Source organism: Mugil cephalus, chromosome 8 (genome assembly GCF_022458985.1).
Source record: "Mugil cephalus isolate CIBA_MC_2020 chromosome 8, CIBA_Mcephalus_1.1, whole genome shotgun sequence".
Classification (NCBI taxonomy): Eukaryota; Metazoa; Chordata; class Actinopteri; order Mugiliformes; family Mugilidae; genus Mugil; species Mugil cephalus.
In genome coordinates this window covers 4,636,938-4,655,736 of record NC_061777.1, presented here as the reverse complement: position 1 = coordinate 4,655,736, position 18,799 = coordinate 4,636,938, and the positions used below count along the sequence as shown (strand labels likewise).

Here is an 18,799-nt window from a genome sequence, read left to right as displayed (position 1 = left end):
AGAGACGCTCCTATGAACCTCGGCCGGCCGCGCTCTCCGCCCTCCGATTGGCCGCTTCCCAAACAGCGCATCGACCAATGGGACGCGGAGCTGTTCCTCCACTGGGCGGGGCCCTGGTAGTAAACACTGGCCTAATTTGATTATATTTGGATTTTCACTTTCCAGGAATAAAAGCCGATGGAGGCAGTAGAAAAAAAAAGAAAAAGAAAAAAACAATAGAAAACGCTTCTAGAGTCTGGTCGTTTATCTACAGGGCGTTAATTTAATTAACAAAGCACATTTCACACCACAGCTACTTTCCCTTGTTTTGTCGAGCGAAGTATTTAAAAATATAAGATAATTGGTGTAGTTTACTTATGCTCTAAATTCTTGGTTTGTCTTTTATGAATAAAAATAAATCAATATTTTACAGTTGAAAGGTCAAAACAGTTAATTATTACATATATCATAACTGTCCTAAGTTGTTGTGAGTTTTTTTCTTTTGTATTTCATGTATTTTAGAACATTTATTGTGTTGTTGTCTGTTGTTGTTTCACTGCTTCCTGTAAAACCATTCGCTCCACCGGGGATGATACAGAGAACCTTGAACCTTAAAAGATTACCAGATATAAAGTCTAGAAAGTATCACCGAGCCTTAATTAGACACAGGTAATATTTCTGCTTAGTTTTTAATTCATATGAATAAGTGATTATTTTTTTCTTTTTTCTTTTTTTTTTTGCATCACACTAAATAAGGAACGGGAAGTTGATGATTAAGCTGTTGTTGTTTTAAACCTTCCCATGGGAATATCACACACGGATTATTAGTGTTTTCACAACAATCACACCTGGTGAAGAAAAAAAAAAAGCTCCACGTCAGCGTAAATAATAAACCCAACGTAACCTTGAGCCCAAATTAATTCAGTCAACAGAGCCGCTTTCTTTGACCAACCATTAATAAAACTAAGCTTCTATTTATTTATTGTCACATATTCCTCCTCGTTATTTAATGCCAATTACAACTTTATCAGGAAATAATAGTAAATAGATAAAATATATTTTATGTTCAGGAGGTTTTATTTGTGTTTATTTCGGTGGAATGAACTTCAGACAATTAGTTTTATTTATTTATCTATCTATGTATTTATTTATTCATATCTCTGGGTGTGAGTCCTCGATTTAGAAAAGAAGGCTGTCGACAACTTTCCAGGTTTGTCTCGTTGTTCGCGGATTCAAAGTCAAAACAAAAACAACAGAAAAACACATTTACTCAGTCTAATTTACTGGACGGTGTAAACAGTAAAACAATACATTACGTCACACAGGCCTTCAACGCGTCTTTTATAAATTGAGTCAAAAGTCAAAAGGACAATTAAAAAAAAGTCCCAACTTTATATATAAGATTAAAATTAAGTCTGTTGTAATTTGTTTATTTAAATTTTTTATTTTTCATCCAAGTTATTGTGAGAATATTCTTAATAATTATTGTCAGGCCCTTTTCTCTATATGACAATAAAGCTCAACGCAGGTATTTATTTAAACGTCACCGTTTCGTTTTGATGCAGAGGCGCATCATCTTTTTTTTTTTTTCTTCCCCTCCTCAGATCAGGACACCGACTCTTAACGCGTCCTCCATGTGTTGAAGGTGAAGACGTCAGGCCTGCAGGTGCAGCTTTATTTGCCACTTCGTCTTAATTTATTACGGAGGTTACGGGCAGACACCCCCGGGGGCGGCCGCTTTCCACCCCAGGAATGCTTTGATGTGGAGAGGGAGAGGGAGTGGGCTGGACGGTCGGAGCGGAGGATCCACGCAGGGCCGGACCCTCCAGGTGAAATGTGTTGTCTGTGTCCGCTGCTCATTAAGGGCAGGCAGCGTGGGGAGGGAGGGAGGGAGGGGGGACATCCAGGGGCCACTGAATGTGTTTCCAGAGGTTTTTTCACAGGAATTCCAGGTCGTGTGTATGTTGCTCCAGTTTTCCAGTGGATCTCAGGGTGAATTTCAAGGTGATTCCAGGTTTTCTTGGAAGGGAATCCCCCGCTTCTCTAAATCTTTGGAGGGTTTTTGGAGATTATCCGTGGATCTTTGAGGAGTTTCCAGAAATCCCTAAATCGATTCCAGGCTTCACTGAAGGATTGTGCAGCCTGTCACGAGTCGATTCAACATCTCACTGACCGTACCTGTAGCATAAAACAAAACTCAGGGTTTAACCTTTTTATATTTTTAATTTAACAGACTTCTCATTATTATTATCTTTTATTTATAGTAAGGGAGACCTGCAAAGTACGAATTTCACTGGATGCTCTAAACTACAGTTTTTACTGAACATATGAGAATAAACTCAAATTTGAGTGAAAGTCTTTAAAGTTTTTGTCTCTTAAAATAGCAGCTATAGGACTTTTATGTCTGGATCTTTAAATGAATCTGTGATATACTGAAAAGAGGAAACATGTTCCGGGAATCTCTGAGGAATTCTAAAGATTCCCAGAACATCATAAGATGCTGTGGAGGGTTTTCAAGTCCTTAAATGTGACTTCAGACTCTAAACTGGTGGAGCTAAAGGCTAAAGGTGTTTCCAGTGATGGGAGATTTTGCACAGTTCAGGGGGCTCGTGGATCCTTGAATGAGATCCAGATATGGTGACGTGATACTTAGCACGGTCTGGTATCTAGGTACTAAGGTGTGTTTAAGGTAAAATCTGGATTCTGTGCATCATTTAAACCAAAATGTTCAATCCTTTTGAAATGTTTAGAGGCTCCATTGATTCCTGTGGAGTTTCCAGGGATCGAGTCTGTTATTAGTCTTTGCAAGAATCTATGGCTTCATAAAGCTTTTCCAGTAAACGTCCAGCCTGGAGATCCAGGCGCGCTTTAAACGTCCTCAGAACAAATCCAGACATCTTTTTAGAAGTTTAGAAGCGGACAGTTCATTTCAGTGGAATCCTTGAAATGAAATATCGCTGGGGGGCTTCGAGGGATCCAGGAATTGACTACGAGCCTCCAGAGGTCTTTAAATACACATTTCAAACTTTATTGAAGTAGCAAATGCTGATCTTAAAACAAGAGCTATAGATGCTCCGGGGAAATCCGGATCCACGTAGGTTTGGGGGCTCTTGGCGCGGTCTGGGATCTATCAGGAGTTTCTTCGCAGAGCTCCTCCTAGAAGGACTTCCAGTGTTTTTAAAGTGTCCAGGGCATCTGTAAGTGCACAGGATTCAGGGATGCTGGTGTGGATTTGGGGTATTACTGAGGAGAATGGTCATAACCAGGCAACATGTTCCAGGGATCCTCTTTGAGTATTGGGGAAGTGTAGCCGACCTGTAAAATGTATATATCTCTTTCATGCATGTGCAATATCAGCAGATTTACACACATATTTATTTGTTAATACCCACTTTACACCAGCTGCAGCTCTACCTTTATCTGTGCTTTGAGATTGTTTAAATGTATTTAGCTTTTACTGATCTTTATGAGAGTTATTTTTTGTTCCTTTTTCATGTGACTCGTGTGACAATAAAAAGCCTTGAACATTATTTAATGCATGTTGTTTATGGGACACATTTTAGATACAGCTTCATGTGCATTTGATCCTTTGTTATTATTATTGTGGAAACAGCCTGGAGTTAAAGATGGACACTTTCTCACACGCTGTCTGTCCGGTTTACTTTCGGGCCTGATTGAAACAGCAGCATCTTGTTGGAAGCGCCCCGCTGTGCCGGCCGTAAACGGTAACAGGAGCCGTGTATAGGCAGAAGAGCAGTGTGGGATCACTGGGGATCCTGTTATGTTAATTAGCCTCTGATGGACCGACAACACATGCGGCTGAATAGAAAACCAGGCGGAGCGGCATTTGTCTCTGTCTGAAGGGCCCTGACACCTCGACCTCTCGCGGCTAATGTGCAACAAACAGGAGGACGTGTCCTACAGCTGCTGGACACAAGTCACGTCCACAGTTTCTCACTTTTATCTGCATCACAGTCCAGACTCTCGGCCTCATTGTAGAAGACACTGATCCATTTATGGACATTTCATCTGCAGAAAGAAACAAAAACCTATATTCAAGTCCAAAAAGTTTCAGTAATTATTTTTATGCAACTTATATCTTGTAAAACTTGTGAAACTAATTCAGTTTCCCCTCTCCATTAAACAACTTAAATTATTGTAATGCACGTGTGAAATAGTTATTATTTTTTTCCTGGATATTTAAATTAATCATGGTTTCACTTGTTCCTGCACATAAATGTATTATTTTTAGGAAAATAAATGTCTGCTAGCAAACAATAAAGTCCCTAGATTACTACAGAGGCCTTTAGATTTAAAGCCTGACATTCCCCTGTTGTCCACAGGGTGGCAGACTGCAGCCACTAAACAGGAGCATCCTCAGTCTCTTCAGATTATTATTACAGCTTTTATTTGTCCTTCTGCAACGTCTTTATTATGAATTAATCAACCACAACAAAGCTTTGGACAATAAAAGTCACCTCACACCTTCATTTGTCTGATATTTTTAAAGGCAAACTCAAGACCGACCCTCTCAGTTTGGCGTTTGATTGAATCTTAACTATTTAGATATTTAAAAAATTGTACCCCTTTTACTGTTTTAGTAGTTAGCATTTTATGGTGGTTGTTTTTTGTACCTAAGTTTTATTCTTTTTATTTATTTTTCTCATTTTATGCTCTTAGGCCTATATATTATTTTTTAGGGTTTTTTAGGGTGTTGGTTTTATCCAGCCTCTGGTGTTTCCTCACCTACGATGGTGGGATTATTGTAAACGCAACTTTGTTCTTTACAAATGAATTCTGATTAACTGATGGTCAAAAATCCCCAAGGTTTTAAATTTAGAGTCACATTTAAAATCAGAAACTTCCGCATGAAATGATATAATAATAATAATTTTAACTTTCATTTACTTTGAGGAATTCACATGCTCGGTATATTTAGAGTATTTAGATCCTTTGCCATCCTATAACGTACTACAAACATGCACCATTAACATACCGCATTCAAAGTGTGAGAATAATCATGAAAAGATAAATAAAAGTGCTAAATTCAGACTATTTACGTGTTATAAACCGGCCACAACATGAAGTGAGAAAGGTTTAATCTGCTGTAAACTAGCCGTGTTCACTCAGACCATCGTAGCCAGTTTCCTCTTCCACGCTGTGGTGAACTGGGGGAGGCAGCACTGATCATAAACGATGTCCAGTCCTCATCCAGTGACAGGCTGCTGTCTCCGTCCCGTTCAGGGGACAGGTTGTCAGATCATCTCCCAAACTGCAGCTCTCTGTGTGCGGCCAAGGTTCATTAATGTGCGTGAGGTTCAAATCCAGCAGACGAGCTACAAAATCAGCTGAAAAAGAAACTCTGCAAGGCTCGAAGCATCTCGTGCTAATGTCATGGTGCCAGATACCACAGCACAGAGGTCAGAGGTCAGAGGTCAGAGGTCTGCCTCCACATGTCATGATATGTGTATCATAATATTGAGCAGGTGGTCATAATGTTGTGGCTGATATGAGGGAGTTACAACTAAGACTTAACACGTTATGTTTAATTTTAGTGTCATCTGGTTAAGTTTCTGCACAAAACTGTACATATTCTGTCTATATAATATTCCTTCTGCACCAAATGTTTAATGCCTTTAATGACTTTTTTTTAAATTTATACCACATTTCATCTAAATGTGAAGGTTAGATTGTGGAGTTTGTGAGTGACAGTGCCTGCAGCACCCTGGTATTTAATTAGATTTCATTATTATAAAACAACAGAGGACGTAGAGTCCTGCAGCACAGGGATAAACGTGTTCTGTTAAAATATATAAGTGCAACTGTTTATCCCGGTTTTATCCTTGATGGAGTCGATGCCTCCACGTGTCAGGGCTGTTATATCTGTATCATAATATCAGGCAGGTGGTCATAATGTTGTGGCTGATATGTGCATATATTACTGTTGCTTGTGCAATAATGTTAGCATTCCCTTTTGTAGCTGGTTAGATTTTAAAACCAGATAACTCCATGTCATACACGTTAATGCACCTTATTAATCCTCCTTCTCTTCTGTCTCTATTTCTGTACATTTCCTTGTACACAGTTGTTCACGTGCACATTTTCACATTTTTTACTTACTAACTATCCTTTCTATCTATTTTTATGTTTACTTGTGATGTGCAAGAGTGTTTTTTATGTGCAGAATGACAGAAAAAGGTCACACATCCTGGTCTTGATCAGCTGCTCTGTTTAAATTTGAAATATTTTTCTCCTGAACACACTCCCATCTGTTCAACTTCCTTCCAACAGGTATTGGTTTTTCGTTTTGGCGCACAACTACCACCAGATGGCAGCACACGAAAAGACTGAACTAAAACATGGACCTGGTTAAGAAGCAGAGACAAAAATAAATACCTGTAAATGCTTAAGTCAACGGTGGCTCCGTGTCTGCAGGTCTTTCATTGAACAGTGAAATTTACGATGAAGGTTTGTGGATGATCCTCTACAACAGAAAACACGAATCAGTTCATATTGGTGGTTTTACAAAGCTTCAAAATAAGGGACTGACTCACTTCTTGTCATCTGCAAAGGAGAAAATCAGCTTCATATGTTTAACCGAGTAAAAAAATCTTGACTAGTTTGCACATTAAGAGAAAAGTGAAGTCTGGACCAAATGACTGTTCTCATCTCGTTGCTTCTTCCTCATTTCTGCGGATTTTCCGTTGACGAGCGAAAAATTAAAACCTTTACATCCTGTTAATGGCAGAGAAGAAAATGTGTTATTTGTTTTCAAACAGCAAATCAGTGGTGGAAAATAAAAAAATGTCTTAAGGTTATTAATAATTTACTGGTATTGTTTTTGTTGACGACAAATAATAATAATAAAAAATAAATAAATAAAGCAACCTTTTGGGGAACTAAAGGAATCAGGAATCACCTTCTGAAAATGAGAATATAAGACGGTTGATTGTCTGACACTGACTGTGCCTCCTGTAACTGCACTAAAGATGTTTTCCTCTTCTCATCATCTCGACCCAGTTTCATGAAATCATGCTCCAAACCCTGCATCCTAAAACCACAATGAATTTGTCATGATTAAAACTCCTGCAACGCGAATCTCAGAGTATCTCATAAATATATATATTATATATATATATATGTATATTTTTTTATTTATACTATTAATATATATATTTATATAAATATATATATATAATCATAAATATATATATATATATAGAGAGAGAGAGAGAGAGAGTTCAATAAATTAGTTACAGTTCAAAAATAAAATATAGTTCAAAGCATCATTTACTGTAACTCCACCTCGCAGCAGCAATAAGTGATGTTCAGAGAAACAGTTACGAACAATATAGGGAGATATACTTGGAGAAAACACAAATGATCACAAATACAGTGTATTAATAGTTTATCTCATATCTGTAAATGAGGGAGTTACAACTTAACACTCCATCATGTTTAGTTTAAGTTGTCACCTGATTTGGTTTCTGCACAAAACTGCACATATTCTGTCTATAATATTACTTCTGCACCAAATGTTAAATGCATTTGCACTTTTTTTTTTGTTTCTTCTAAATGTGACGTTAGATTGTGGAGTTTGTGACTGATACAGCATTAGAGCAGCTGGTATTTAATTAGATTTCATTATTGAAGGACAGCAGAGGAAGTGGAGTCCTGCAGCCCTTCAGGGACAAACGCGTTCTGTTAAAATATAAATGTGGTGACCACCCAGGCCTCCACGACTGAGCCAACAACACTCAAGAACACAACCGTGTGGACTATACTCAGATTTATTTGGCATACTCGACATGCAGCGGGGGCTCCTTACATCAGGGGGGTTCACAGTACTAAACATGCTGACAGGAAACAGACGCGGGGCTTTTAAAGTGGAGAGTGGTCGCGGGTCTGTCGCGTTCATCCGTTTTGGTCAGGTCCAGTGAGATGTCCTGAAGCGTGGGGGGGGTGAGGGTGAGGGTCGGAGGAGGAACGTCGCCTTATCAAAGGGTGATTGCTCGACACAGTTCAGTCCAAACGAGACACAACGCACACTAATGTCCAGTCACAATAATACATTTTTGGTTCTCCCTTGCTGGAAATTAAAAAGGTCCATCATCAGCATTTCTGTTCAGGTGGATGAGTTCAGGATGCGGGAGTCAGCGGAGTCAGAGCGCTCTTCGTACTCCTCATCGGGGGAGTAGAGGCCCGGTTTGGGCCCCAGCGAGCAGCTCTCCTCCTGGATGGTGATGCGCTGCTCCTCGGTGGGTCTGGAGGGGAGGATGGGCGAGCTCCGGAACACGGACCCCCCCGGGCCGGCGGGGCCTGTCGAGGAGAACGGGGACACGTACTGCGCCGCCGAGCGGAGCTGGTACTGCTGCTGCAGGGCCATGGTATTCCACAGAGTCACGTCGTTGTGCACGAAGGGGCTGGCCTGGCTGCGCGTCAGGGAGTTGCGCAGCATGAGCGGGTAGCGCGTGGGCTGCGGGAAGGACGGGTGCTGCAGGGGGACGCCCAGCGCGCCGGTGGACACCACCCCCGAGGCGGAATCGGAGGTGAACCGGAGGGAGTCGGGGACCCGGAAGGCGGAGCCCACCGACCACTTGGCGGTGGAGGTCACCGGGTGGTAGGAGCCCAGCGTGTGCTCGAACAGGTGTCCGTTTGAAGGCAGCACCAGGGCGTCCGGGTTCGGGTCAGAGTGAGGGTGCGCGCTCCCGTCAGGGCTCCGGCTGGACAGCAGCACCTCGATGGCCCCCACCAGATCCCCTCCGCACCCCCGGAGGATGAGCTCCAGGACGGGAGGCTTGTGGGCGGGGAAGATCTTCTTGAGGACCTCCAGCGGGGGCCGGTTGGTTCTGAGGCTGAAGGGCAGGTTGATGGAGCCGGACAGGCCCTCGATCACCACGCTCTGCTCTCCGGGGCTGGGGGGATACTTCTGAGGGCTCTCTGCTTTGGCTTCCTTCTCGGCGCCGGCGGCTTTGGAGACGCTGTAGCGGCTCTCTTCCTGGTGGGAGGGCGTTTCCGGAGGTTCGGGGGTGTAGCAGGAGTTGGGCTTGGAGCCCTCCGGGGAGCTGACGGGGTCCTGCTCCTTCTCGCTGGAGCTACCTCCGTTCTCTGCTCCCGAAAGTTCATCGGGACCGTCCTCTGCAGAATCTGCAAGTCAATGAGACAAAGCTGAAGACGCGCAGGAGCAGATGTAGCTACACTTTAATACGAGTGCACACGTCTCTAAAATCACAGTAAAGTTTGCATCAACACTCACAAAGACAACTATGATTGTGAGTTTTTAATTTCATATTCACTCCTGATCTTCTTAATCCAAACTCCTCTCACACTGCGCTCTCCTCCACAGGAAAGGCAACAATTAATCGCCTGTCATCTTGTCTGCAACACAGCGCTGCATGAGGATTTATTCTCTTTTTTCCTCCTCCCTCTCCGAAGCTGTTAAAGTAAAGTGCTGACTCTGTGTCATTGAGGAATCCGCCGTCGATGCCTTTTGACCACATTCTGTAAACAGATCGCCTGTTGCTCGGTAACATTTCATCTGAAGCTTGACCTCCCCAAAGAAATATGGCGATTATATTCGATCGGGCCTGTCCGCCGGTGATTACTGTAATCTTTTAAAGCGCCCGGGCTCCGTGTGTCAGGCTGAAAACGGAGCTGGAGGCAACAGAGAGGCGCATGTGTCCGAAATGAGATCAGCGTTTAAGTGTCAGACACAGCAAGGAGAAAACTAACAGAGGCTGTACCTGCTGACTGCGGTGGTGTGTAGTCCTGTGACATAATAATTATCAGATACATTATCAGATACATCTCACCCTCAATGATCCACTTATAATTAAAATAATTAGTTTGCTCACTGTGAACCGGAGCAAACTAATTATTTGTGCGTTGAAGGTAAATGTAATTAAAAGTTTTACTGCCTCATAATAATCACAATTAATTTCAGATACTAAAACTATAATATGAACAGACTCATTTGTTTTTTGATCTTGTGGTAAAACGACTCCTTAGGAAAGGAAATAAGAATTTATATTAGACACGATCATTTCAAATTATTGCGAAATCCTTATACACGTTACATATAACATTTTTTTTATTATTATTTCAATAATAATGAATCAAAACTCAGAAAAGGCCCCTAAAAATATTGTTGCAAAAACTCACAAATCTGAATGTTTAAAAGTTTCCCTGAACGCATTCTGTTAAATCGTTTATTTTCCCCCAGACTTTTCCTTTATATTTATTTGTTCCATCAGGTATTTTTTGTTTTTGCTCTGAAAGTCGAGTCTGATCTGATGTGACTAAGATAAAATGAAAGTGATCTGAATAAAAACCCATCAACTAACCAACAAAAATCAGCCATAATGCGAAATAAAAATTTGATTAAACCGTATTTAGTGCTGGTTTATGTTAATAATGTTCATGGATGATGAGATCGGATAAACATCTCATTCATTATTTGGATGTTTTTTTTTTTTCCAATTTAAAAATGCACCGACTTTAATTTAATTAATACCCTTTTTGTCACCGTTTTCTTCAGTGTGAAACCTTAACAGAATGACATTATTTATTTATTTCTATCAACTGTCCTACCTGTGCATGTTTGCGCTCCACTCTGCACCGGCTCCGTGCTGCTCCACCTCAGCTCCAGCTCCTCCGTCCTCGGCGGGGCCGCCTGGCTGTTGCCGTCGCCGCTCCCTGATATGCCGATGCTGGGCAAAACTCTGAGGGACTCCGGGATGAGGCTCTCCAGGCTCTCGTTGGCCTGCTGCCTCCGGAGCGCCACCTGCGCCGCCATGACGCGCTGGCGCTCGATGATGAGGATGCACTTCTCGCAGGTGCAGTCCTTGAAGCGGCAGTAGCGCTTGTGACCCTTGAGCCAGGACAGCACGCCGTGGTTCCGGCACCGCGCGCACTTGGGGGTCCTCTGGAGAGGGGCCCGGGGTTGGGACACCGGAGCCCCCATGTAAAGGTAGGGGGACCCGTAGCCGTTCATTGTGCCAGACGCAGCGTGGTTTCCAGGACGCGCAAGAGCATGTGTGGAGGCTGGGAGCAGAGCCGGAGTGTCGCTGTCTGCAGCAGCAGCAGCACTCAGAGAGACGGAGCTGGATGGAGCTACTTTGCTACACGCATGACAGGATGGGGGATGAGAGGTGTTGGCTTGTAGTAGAGGATCCACCTTTCCTCCGGCTGACAGCACAGATACGCATCAGGCTGACACGCACTTATGGAGACGAGTAACCAAACGCTGTCACTCGCGTCAAACCGGCTTCGAGAGAGAGAGAGAGAGAGGGAGAGGGAGGAAGAAAAGAAGTTCCTGCGAGGTTCAAGAGAAACTGCGAGGAGGATCAGATAACCTCACCTTTCCCTGGCGTGTTAGAAGTCCCTTTAAAATCCACACAAACCTCCAGGAGGTTTGTTTGCACTGGAAACAAACATTAACATTTGATCCGTGGGAAGTTGTTACATTATCTCAGAGAAATGATACCAAAAAAAAAAAAGGCCAAAGGAAAATAAAAAGCCACTGAAACAACCAACCATTAAAACACTCCTGGTGTCGCTTCTGCAGACAGTTGTCACACTAGATTAAAAAATGAACATGGAACAAAATGCAAAACTGAATTCATAAATACATGAATAAAGACATAAAGACATAATCTCAGAAAATGTAAAATACGTCCGCAATAAATATACGAAGACTTTATGATTTGTTGCCATGTTGTTGTGCATGTTGGTTCAAATTCAATAAAAATATCAGGAGGTCAACAAATGAGACACATAAAAACCATACATGCAAAAAGGATTAAAATGCACAATTCAGGCATCTATATTGATTTATATTTAATTTGTTTCATTCGATATGAACTAAAAAAAAAAAAAAAAAAAAAACTCTGGAGATATCGTGACAAATCTGCGAAATTGTTTCTTCCAGCCTAGAAAACCTTTCATTTTTTAGGAAACAACCCCGGTGAACAGAATTCAAACTCAAAGTCTAAATGGTCTTTCAGTGTAGTGGGTATTAACCCAGATCTCCTCCTCCTCCTCTCTGCAGGCTGCACGACTTAATTCAGATAAAAAAAAAAAAAAAAAGCACGTTGCCTTCTCGCACCTTTTACACAATCGTACATAACTTAGATGATTAGGTCTCTAACGTGTATAAAAGCCCTTCGGGAAGTATGTCGAGGATGCTGATATGTCCCTTCTGCTGGACTAATAGAGGGCATTGAAACATAACACCGGACAAAGCCGGGGCCCATTTCTGACCGTAAAAAAGGTTTATTCAAGCAAATAATGGGATCCGAGCAGCGCGGCTTACAGCGAATAAGAGCACGGTAAACTTGCCCACATGAAGCCCGTCTCCAGGGCTATTAAGCTTTTAATTGGAAAATAGCAGAGGAAATTTCAAGGTGACTAGAGTGGCTTTGCAGTTTGTGCCGGCCGAGTGGATTTGTGGGAGTGGGAGGCTGCGGGTGGACGCATAATAAATTTATTCATGTTGTTCCCCGGGAAAGAGTAAAACACAAACATGAATAAAAGTTTATACCGCAGGATGCAGCGGGTGGAGGAGACGCTTCAGCTGATGCAGCGAGAGGCCTGGACGCAGGAAGACTGAGACTGTGGGCGTGTTTTATCCTCTGAGAGGAAAAACATATGGAAACTCATGTGAAATACATGCCCATAAACACAGGTACAGTTATTAGTATTATATTAAGGGACGAAAATATATAAAGAAAATTAGGATATATATATATATATAATCCTTGCAGCACATGTTTTAAACTTGTAGCTACAAGGTAGCCATGACTAGATAATCTCAGTCCTATTGTCTGGCAGTTTGCAGACAAAATGCTAAAAAGATATTTGGCACATTGATCTACAAGGAAAACAAATGCAGCCAAACATTCTGAATTTTCTTGTGCAGTGGCTCTAGACACGGGGCAGCATGTTAGCAGGCCTGATTCTGTATTTCTGTGCTGTGGTTTTCATAATTCAGAGGAAACTGTCAGGGGCCCTCGTGATTGTCATCTGGAGCCTCTTGGGAGATAATGCGGTTTTATTTCTACTTATCTGAACCATGTCGGTAAAAATGAGTTCTGACGACTTCAAGCAGTTTCATTTTCGTCAATGACAGATAAAAAAACAAAAACAAATGTGTGCTTTACTATAGTCAGACAAGACGTATGAAGACGTGACTGGTTGGAAAAGATTCATGCACATTCAGTTTTCTGGCATTCTGCAGACAAGAACAGAATATTTTATATGAAGACCTGAAGAACTCATGCATCAACCTCAACGACTGAAAAATGAATCCAGAGCAGAACTGCAACTTCAAACCACGGCTCTAAAACTCCTCAGTGTTTAAACGTCTTTTATATATTTTAACATTTATTGTATCATTAATATTTATTATTGTCTTTTAATCTCTTAGTTCTTAGCTCCAGTGTTTCCTCATGGGGGCCCCCCCACACTGGGAGGTGTGTCTATCTGCAGGGACGTCATCTTGGAGATCCCTCAGGCCTGGAGGACTGGGGGGGTTCTGCACCTTGTGTGAAGTCTACCCTGGTCTACACAGGTCAGAATGGTCTCTGTAGCGGAGACTGTGACACCTCTCTAGGTGAATGCCCCCCCCATAGGTGTTTTTTCCTAACCTGGATCCTCAGTGTCCTGCTACGGCTCTAATGTGTGTGCGTATGTGTGGTTGGTTCTTATTATGTGTTGTATTGTTTTTATTTTGTGTGAAGCAATTTCAGATGCATTTTGTATGAAAAGTGTTCTATAAATAAAGTTTGATTTGATCAGAACTTTACAGCAGAAATAAACATGATGTGACCTCTTCAGCTAATTTCTCCTTTCATGAAAAATATATAAGTTTAAATTACATCACACCTAAGGTTAAAGAGGTTTAACTTAATTATTAAGAGCGTAGCTGCTTTAAGGGACACTCGGGCCCTCTCACAGTTTGCTACTTAAAATCTGTGCAGGATTATCTTTAATTTTAATCTGATTTTATTTTATCTTTCTTTGCACTTGTGTTTTTTTAAGAGTGTTTTTATGTGCAACGAAGCTACTGTGAAAGCAATCTCCCTTGTGGATCATTAAAGTCTAAGTCTAAGTGGAGTCAGACTGAAGGTGATGACTATGATTCAGCCTTTCTGCCTATTTGTCCTAGTGGTAATTATGAGCATTAGAATGATAAAACACATTTTGCCCCCATCTTCTAAAACCTTCCCACTGAAAAGAAAAAAAAAAGGTTTTATTTTTTGATTAGTCTAATGTTTGAATAATGCACAGTTTGAATGAGAGCGGTTCCTGCAGCAGAAACAATAAAGAGCAGAATTCAGTTCTTTATAACACAACCAGGAAAGAAATGCATTGAACTAAACGCTGACATCAGCATGTTGACACCATCAATGTGTCAACCACACGACGTCATTAAGAAACTATTCTTCTTTTTGACTATTGATGTTTTGTAGAGTGAAAAATGACACGGTGATGAAGTCAGCTGCTTATAACCTTAAGGTTCTTGTCTAACCATTAAAAGGAAGTCATTTTAAAACGTGTACCTGGAGTTTACCTACTTGTTAACGACACCAGAAACACACGTTAACAGGAGAATGAATCCGTTTTCAGTCCCTCTCTTGGCTCCCATGTTTACATTAGCGGAGGAAACTCCACAGAGCTGCAGGAGGAGCTGACCTCTGCTCATTATGAGCTGCTGATTGGGGGCGTAGCCGCCACTCACACGTCCTGTCACAGCGGCGCTGATTTAAGCCCCCCCAGGGAGGCGGGACACTGAGCTCGTACAGAGGAATTAGCCGGGACGTCTGAATTAGTCGTACGTCAGCCTTCACGTCCCAGAACGCTGCAAGAAAACCTCTAAATAAATATAGCGAATGAATCCAACACGGCCGTCATTCAAACTCTCCTGCTGGAATCTCACTCTCCTGCATTTGTTCATTATTATTTACAAGAGTAAATAAATCTCACTTATTTTCAATAAAGAGAGCAGATAATTAAATAACTGCATCATTTTTTTTCTCTATGTCCCACTTGTGTTATAACTGATACTGACTGAAAGAAGAACTTAGCTGCAAAAAGAATAAAACACTAAAGTATAATTTGCTCCTGCACTGAACTAATGTATCTGCTTTATATAGAGACGAGTTAAATCTACAGGATGAAATGTTTTGCAAGTTATCAGGTAAAACTAATAGTGTTTTCCTCCCAGAAGCAGAAGTCTAAAGCTTTAAATAAAGGAAATATAAAAACAGGATTATAACTGCTCACAGGAAAATAAAAAATGGTTTAAGCTTTTCAGAATTCCTAATTTTTCATGCATTGTTTTTTGCCACTAATGTTTGAACAAAACAAGCAACGTTATTTAATCTAACATAATCTTAATTGATTGATCAGCAGATTATTAATACATCAGACATAATAAAAAATATAATGTGTAACCTTTGTGTTCTTTTAATTGACCCAGGTAATATTTTCAGTGGAGACCTTTGAGTATAAACACTGTCTTTTAAATGATTTTAATACATTTCCCACTTATTTTAAGAAGCTTTGTGTAAAAGTAACTTTACACATATATTCGAATTATTATATAACTTTAATGTATCAGTTTCTTTCTGAGCCCTGAACTCTCACGATAAAATCAACATGATATAGGATGTGCAATAACAGACCTTTAGCTACATATAATATTTTGTAATATTTGCATATGTATTTAGTATTTTAACTTTATCTTGTAAATCTTTGTAAATAATAACCTTTTTGCACTATTTTGTACATACTTGTTTTTTGCACTTAAAAGGAGAAGCTCTGCAATCTCACTGTACACTGTATAATGACAATAAAGGGCATTCTATTCTATTCTATTCTATTGTATATTTCATATCTGTTTCTATGTGATGTAGCTACTGGACTCCAAATTTCCCACAGGATAAATAAATATATCTATTAAAAAAGCCAAATGTAAATGTACATATAAGTAAAAACCAGTGTTGGAGTCTGCTGGGTTCCCTCTAAAAGCTGCTGCTGCGTCCTCAGCTCAGTCAGAGCAGGTGTGAAGACAAATGATGGCAGATTAGTCCTGATGCAGTGTTATGGAGCCCCGTTAAGTTAGTCCGTCTGTTCATTGCTGCTCGGCTCTCAGCAAAGGACTTTTATGAATGAACCTGTTCTTCAAACAGCTGGAGAGCAAAGAAAAACAGAGTCAGAGAACCGGTGCTGAAGCGCACGCTGTGATATCCACGTTTTACTCGGCAGATCTGAGGCCAGCGGGACGTAACCGCGCCAGTGTTTTAATGTTACCGTCCATAAATCCTGTGAGGAGGTCTATGGTGATATTAAACTAGAAAGAAATGAGAGCAAAAGAAAAACAAACAGTTCAGGTAACTGCAAATGTGTCCATATGCAAATGTTTGTACTTTACAAGACTTTTATTTTCTATTTTTACTTGTGTTTCTCGAGTATTTTTTTTTTGTTTGTTTTGTGCAACTGAGCTACTGTGACCAAGCAATTTCCCTTGTGGGTGAATAAAGTCTGTTAAAGTGTACTTAGTTATGTCTGCGTAATAGTAGAGGTCTTGCATCTGTGATAACGTGAAATATTTAACTCAGCCCAGAAGAAAAGCTCCACATTTATGGTCGACTCTTAGTGATGTAATGTTTAGCTTGTATCAAAGCCACTTCTCATGGATATTAACCAAACAGAATTAATAAAAACAGATAGCAGTTATTTATTAAGCTTTTCTTCACTGTTCCTGCAGCAGGAAAAACATAAACACTGGTTATATTATAGATTTTATATTTAATATTGAATTTCTTTGAGTTGCAACATTGAAAATGTGGATCTTTGAACTTTATGGCTAGAAACCATTTCCATATATTTTGGGCTTGTACATAATCCAGCTACATTGGAGATTAACAAAATATTGCTAGAGCAAGATCGGTCTATTGTTACTTTACATCTTGGTAAAAAAAACCCTGAAACAGTCCAACACAAGGATAAATACTTAGTGAAGATACTTTTGGCAAGTAGTAGAAAAGCTGTAACCTGAAAATGGTAGAAATTATTTCTCCTGTTGTGACACCTGTGAAGACCTCGTGTTCTTTGTTTCTGATATTCAAAACAAAAGAAATAAAGAAAATGTGGATATTTCTTGGTGATCTCCGGTTGAATAATATCAGTGTTGTCAATAGCGGAGGGTTTAGGTTCAGATGTAGTGGGAGCAAAATGACTTTAAGAAAAACTGAAAACCTAAAAGACCAAAACCGAGATGAAGCAGACATGAAAAACTGGAACAAAGGGAAAGGCAGGGCTGTAGTATATGCACATACCTGGGCGCAGGTGAATCTAATGAGGGCGGAGCAACACAAGAAGACACCAATCCACCAATCAGAGTGGGAGAAACACAGGAAGTAAAACAAGACAAGAAACACCATAATAACCTAAATTCAAAACAGTGACAGGTTAAAAACAACTCATTTAACATCCCTCAGCTTATTTGTGTATATTTGGTCTATCTTTTTATTTTAACATCAATGGCACCTCAGGTTTTTCCCACATGCTTCTTCTTAAATATTTTTCTCTGCGCTTGAAAGAAAACATGAAAGAGCGAAGCTGAGAAATTCTCCAGGTTTGTAGAAAGCAAGATGGAAAATAGGAAAGAAAGTTGCAAATCTGGACACCGTACACACCTCGCTCAAAGCCAATCAGATCATCTCTACATTAGCGTCACTAACAGTTTATCCAGCACATCTGAACGTGACCATCTGAACGTGGTCCGAACTATTTCCCTCTGAGCTTCCTTCTAGTGCAGGGATGCAACGTTTTTCAGGCCGAGGACCCCAAACTGTTGGAGAGATGAAGTAGGGACCCCCCACTACCCACTACATGTGTTATATATTAAATTTGGCCAAGTGCTATTTATAAGTAAAAATGATTATTATCATTTTGCATTGAATATTAAGCTATGTGCAACAGTAGGGGGCCGTTCAACTGCTGGGGGACTTAATAGGATCTATTTAAATTTATGGGGTAAAATTAAAAAATATATATATAAAAAATATCTAATCAACCAAAGATTTTGCGACCCCCCCTGTAATAGGCCCCAACAGACCCCCTGTTGAAGACCCACGTCCTCGTGTTTTCCTCCACACTTCCTGCCCTGCCATCGCTCCACCACGGCTGCATCCGAGTGGATTTTCTTTTTTTTTTTTTTTATCTATTATAGGAGGGTGTGATTCATAGAGGCGGAGGCAGCTCAAGGAAAAACCAATTCTGTGACACTTTCAGCCCCCTGAGCTGTACATGCCAGAGGAGCAGCAGCAGCAGCAGCAGCAGCAGCTACAGAAGGACGTGGCAGCAGCGGCGGCCGGTCGCCCCTGACAACCGTGATAAAATGGCCTTCCTTAACTAAACTCGTAAAGCACGGGGCGATAAAACTCAATCTTCTGTAAAATCCAATTAAGTCATTATCTGACTGATTGTATCTTTAATTGAAAACAGAAGTGACAGTAAATTTCTGTGATATATCAGGATCAATCGATACTGCCGCGCAATCTGGTCTCCAGAGGTGATTTATAATGTCAAAGCCTTATAGGTAACTCCACATTCTTCTCTCTAAAACCACTGGTGGATGAAATTAAGAGTAAGTGCGTTTCATAAAAAAACAAGATGGTCACGTTATTGATTACAACAGATGGGGCAGGATCCAATGAATGTTCGCACAGCGCAGCGGCAAAGAAAATACAAGTAATTTTCTCTGTCTGTTTTATATTGTTGTTCCCCGGCACAGCATCACATTTACACTCCA

The 18,799-nt window shown here is 40.8% G+C and overlaps 1 protein-coding gene across 1 annotated transcript; it reads right to left on the bottom strand.

Moving 5' to 3' along the window:
• Positions 1–7,702: 7,702 nt before the first annotated feature.
• Positions 7,703–11,739, bottom strand: dmrt3a (doublesex and mab-3 related transcription factor 3a). The gene is made up of 2 exons (XM_047593061.1): positions 10,570–11,739; positions 7,703–9,126 (listed from the first exon to the last, which is right to left on the bottom strand). The coding sequence occupies exons 1-2, from the start codon at positions 10,970–10,972 to the stop codon at positions 8,105–8,107; spliced, it is 1,425 nt and encodes a 474-aa protein (XP_047449017.1). The 5' UTR covers positions 10,973–11,739; the 3' UTR covers positions 7,703–8,104.
• Between the last annotated feature and the right edge of the window lie 7,060 nt (positions 11,740–18,799).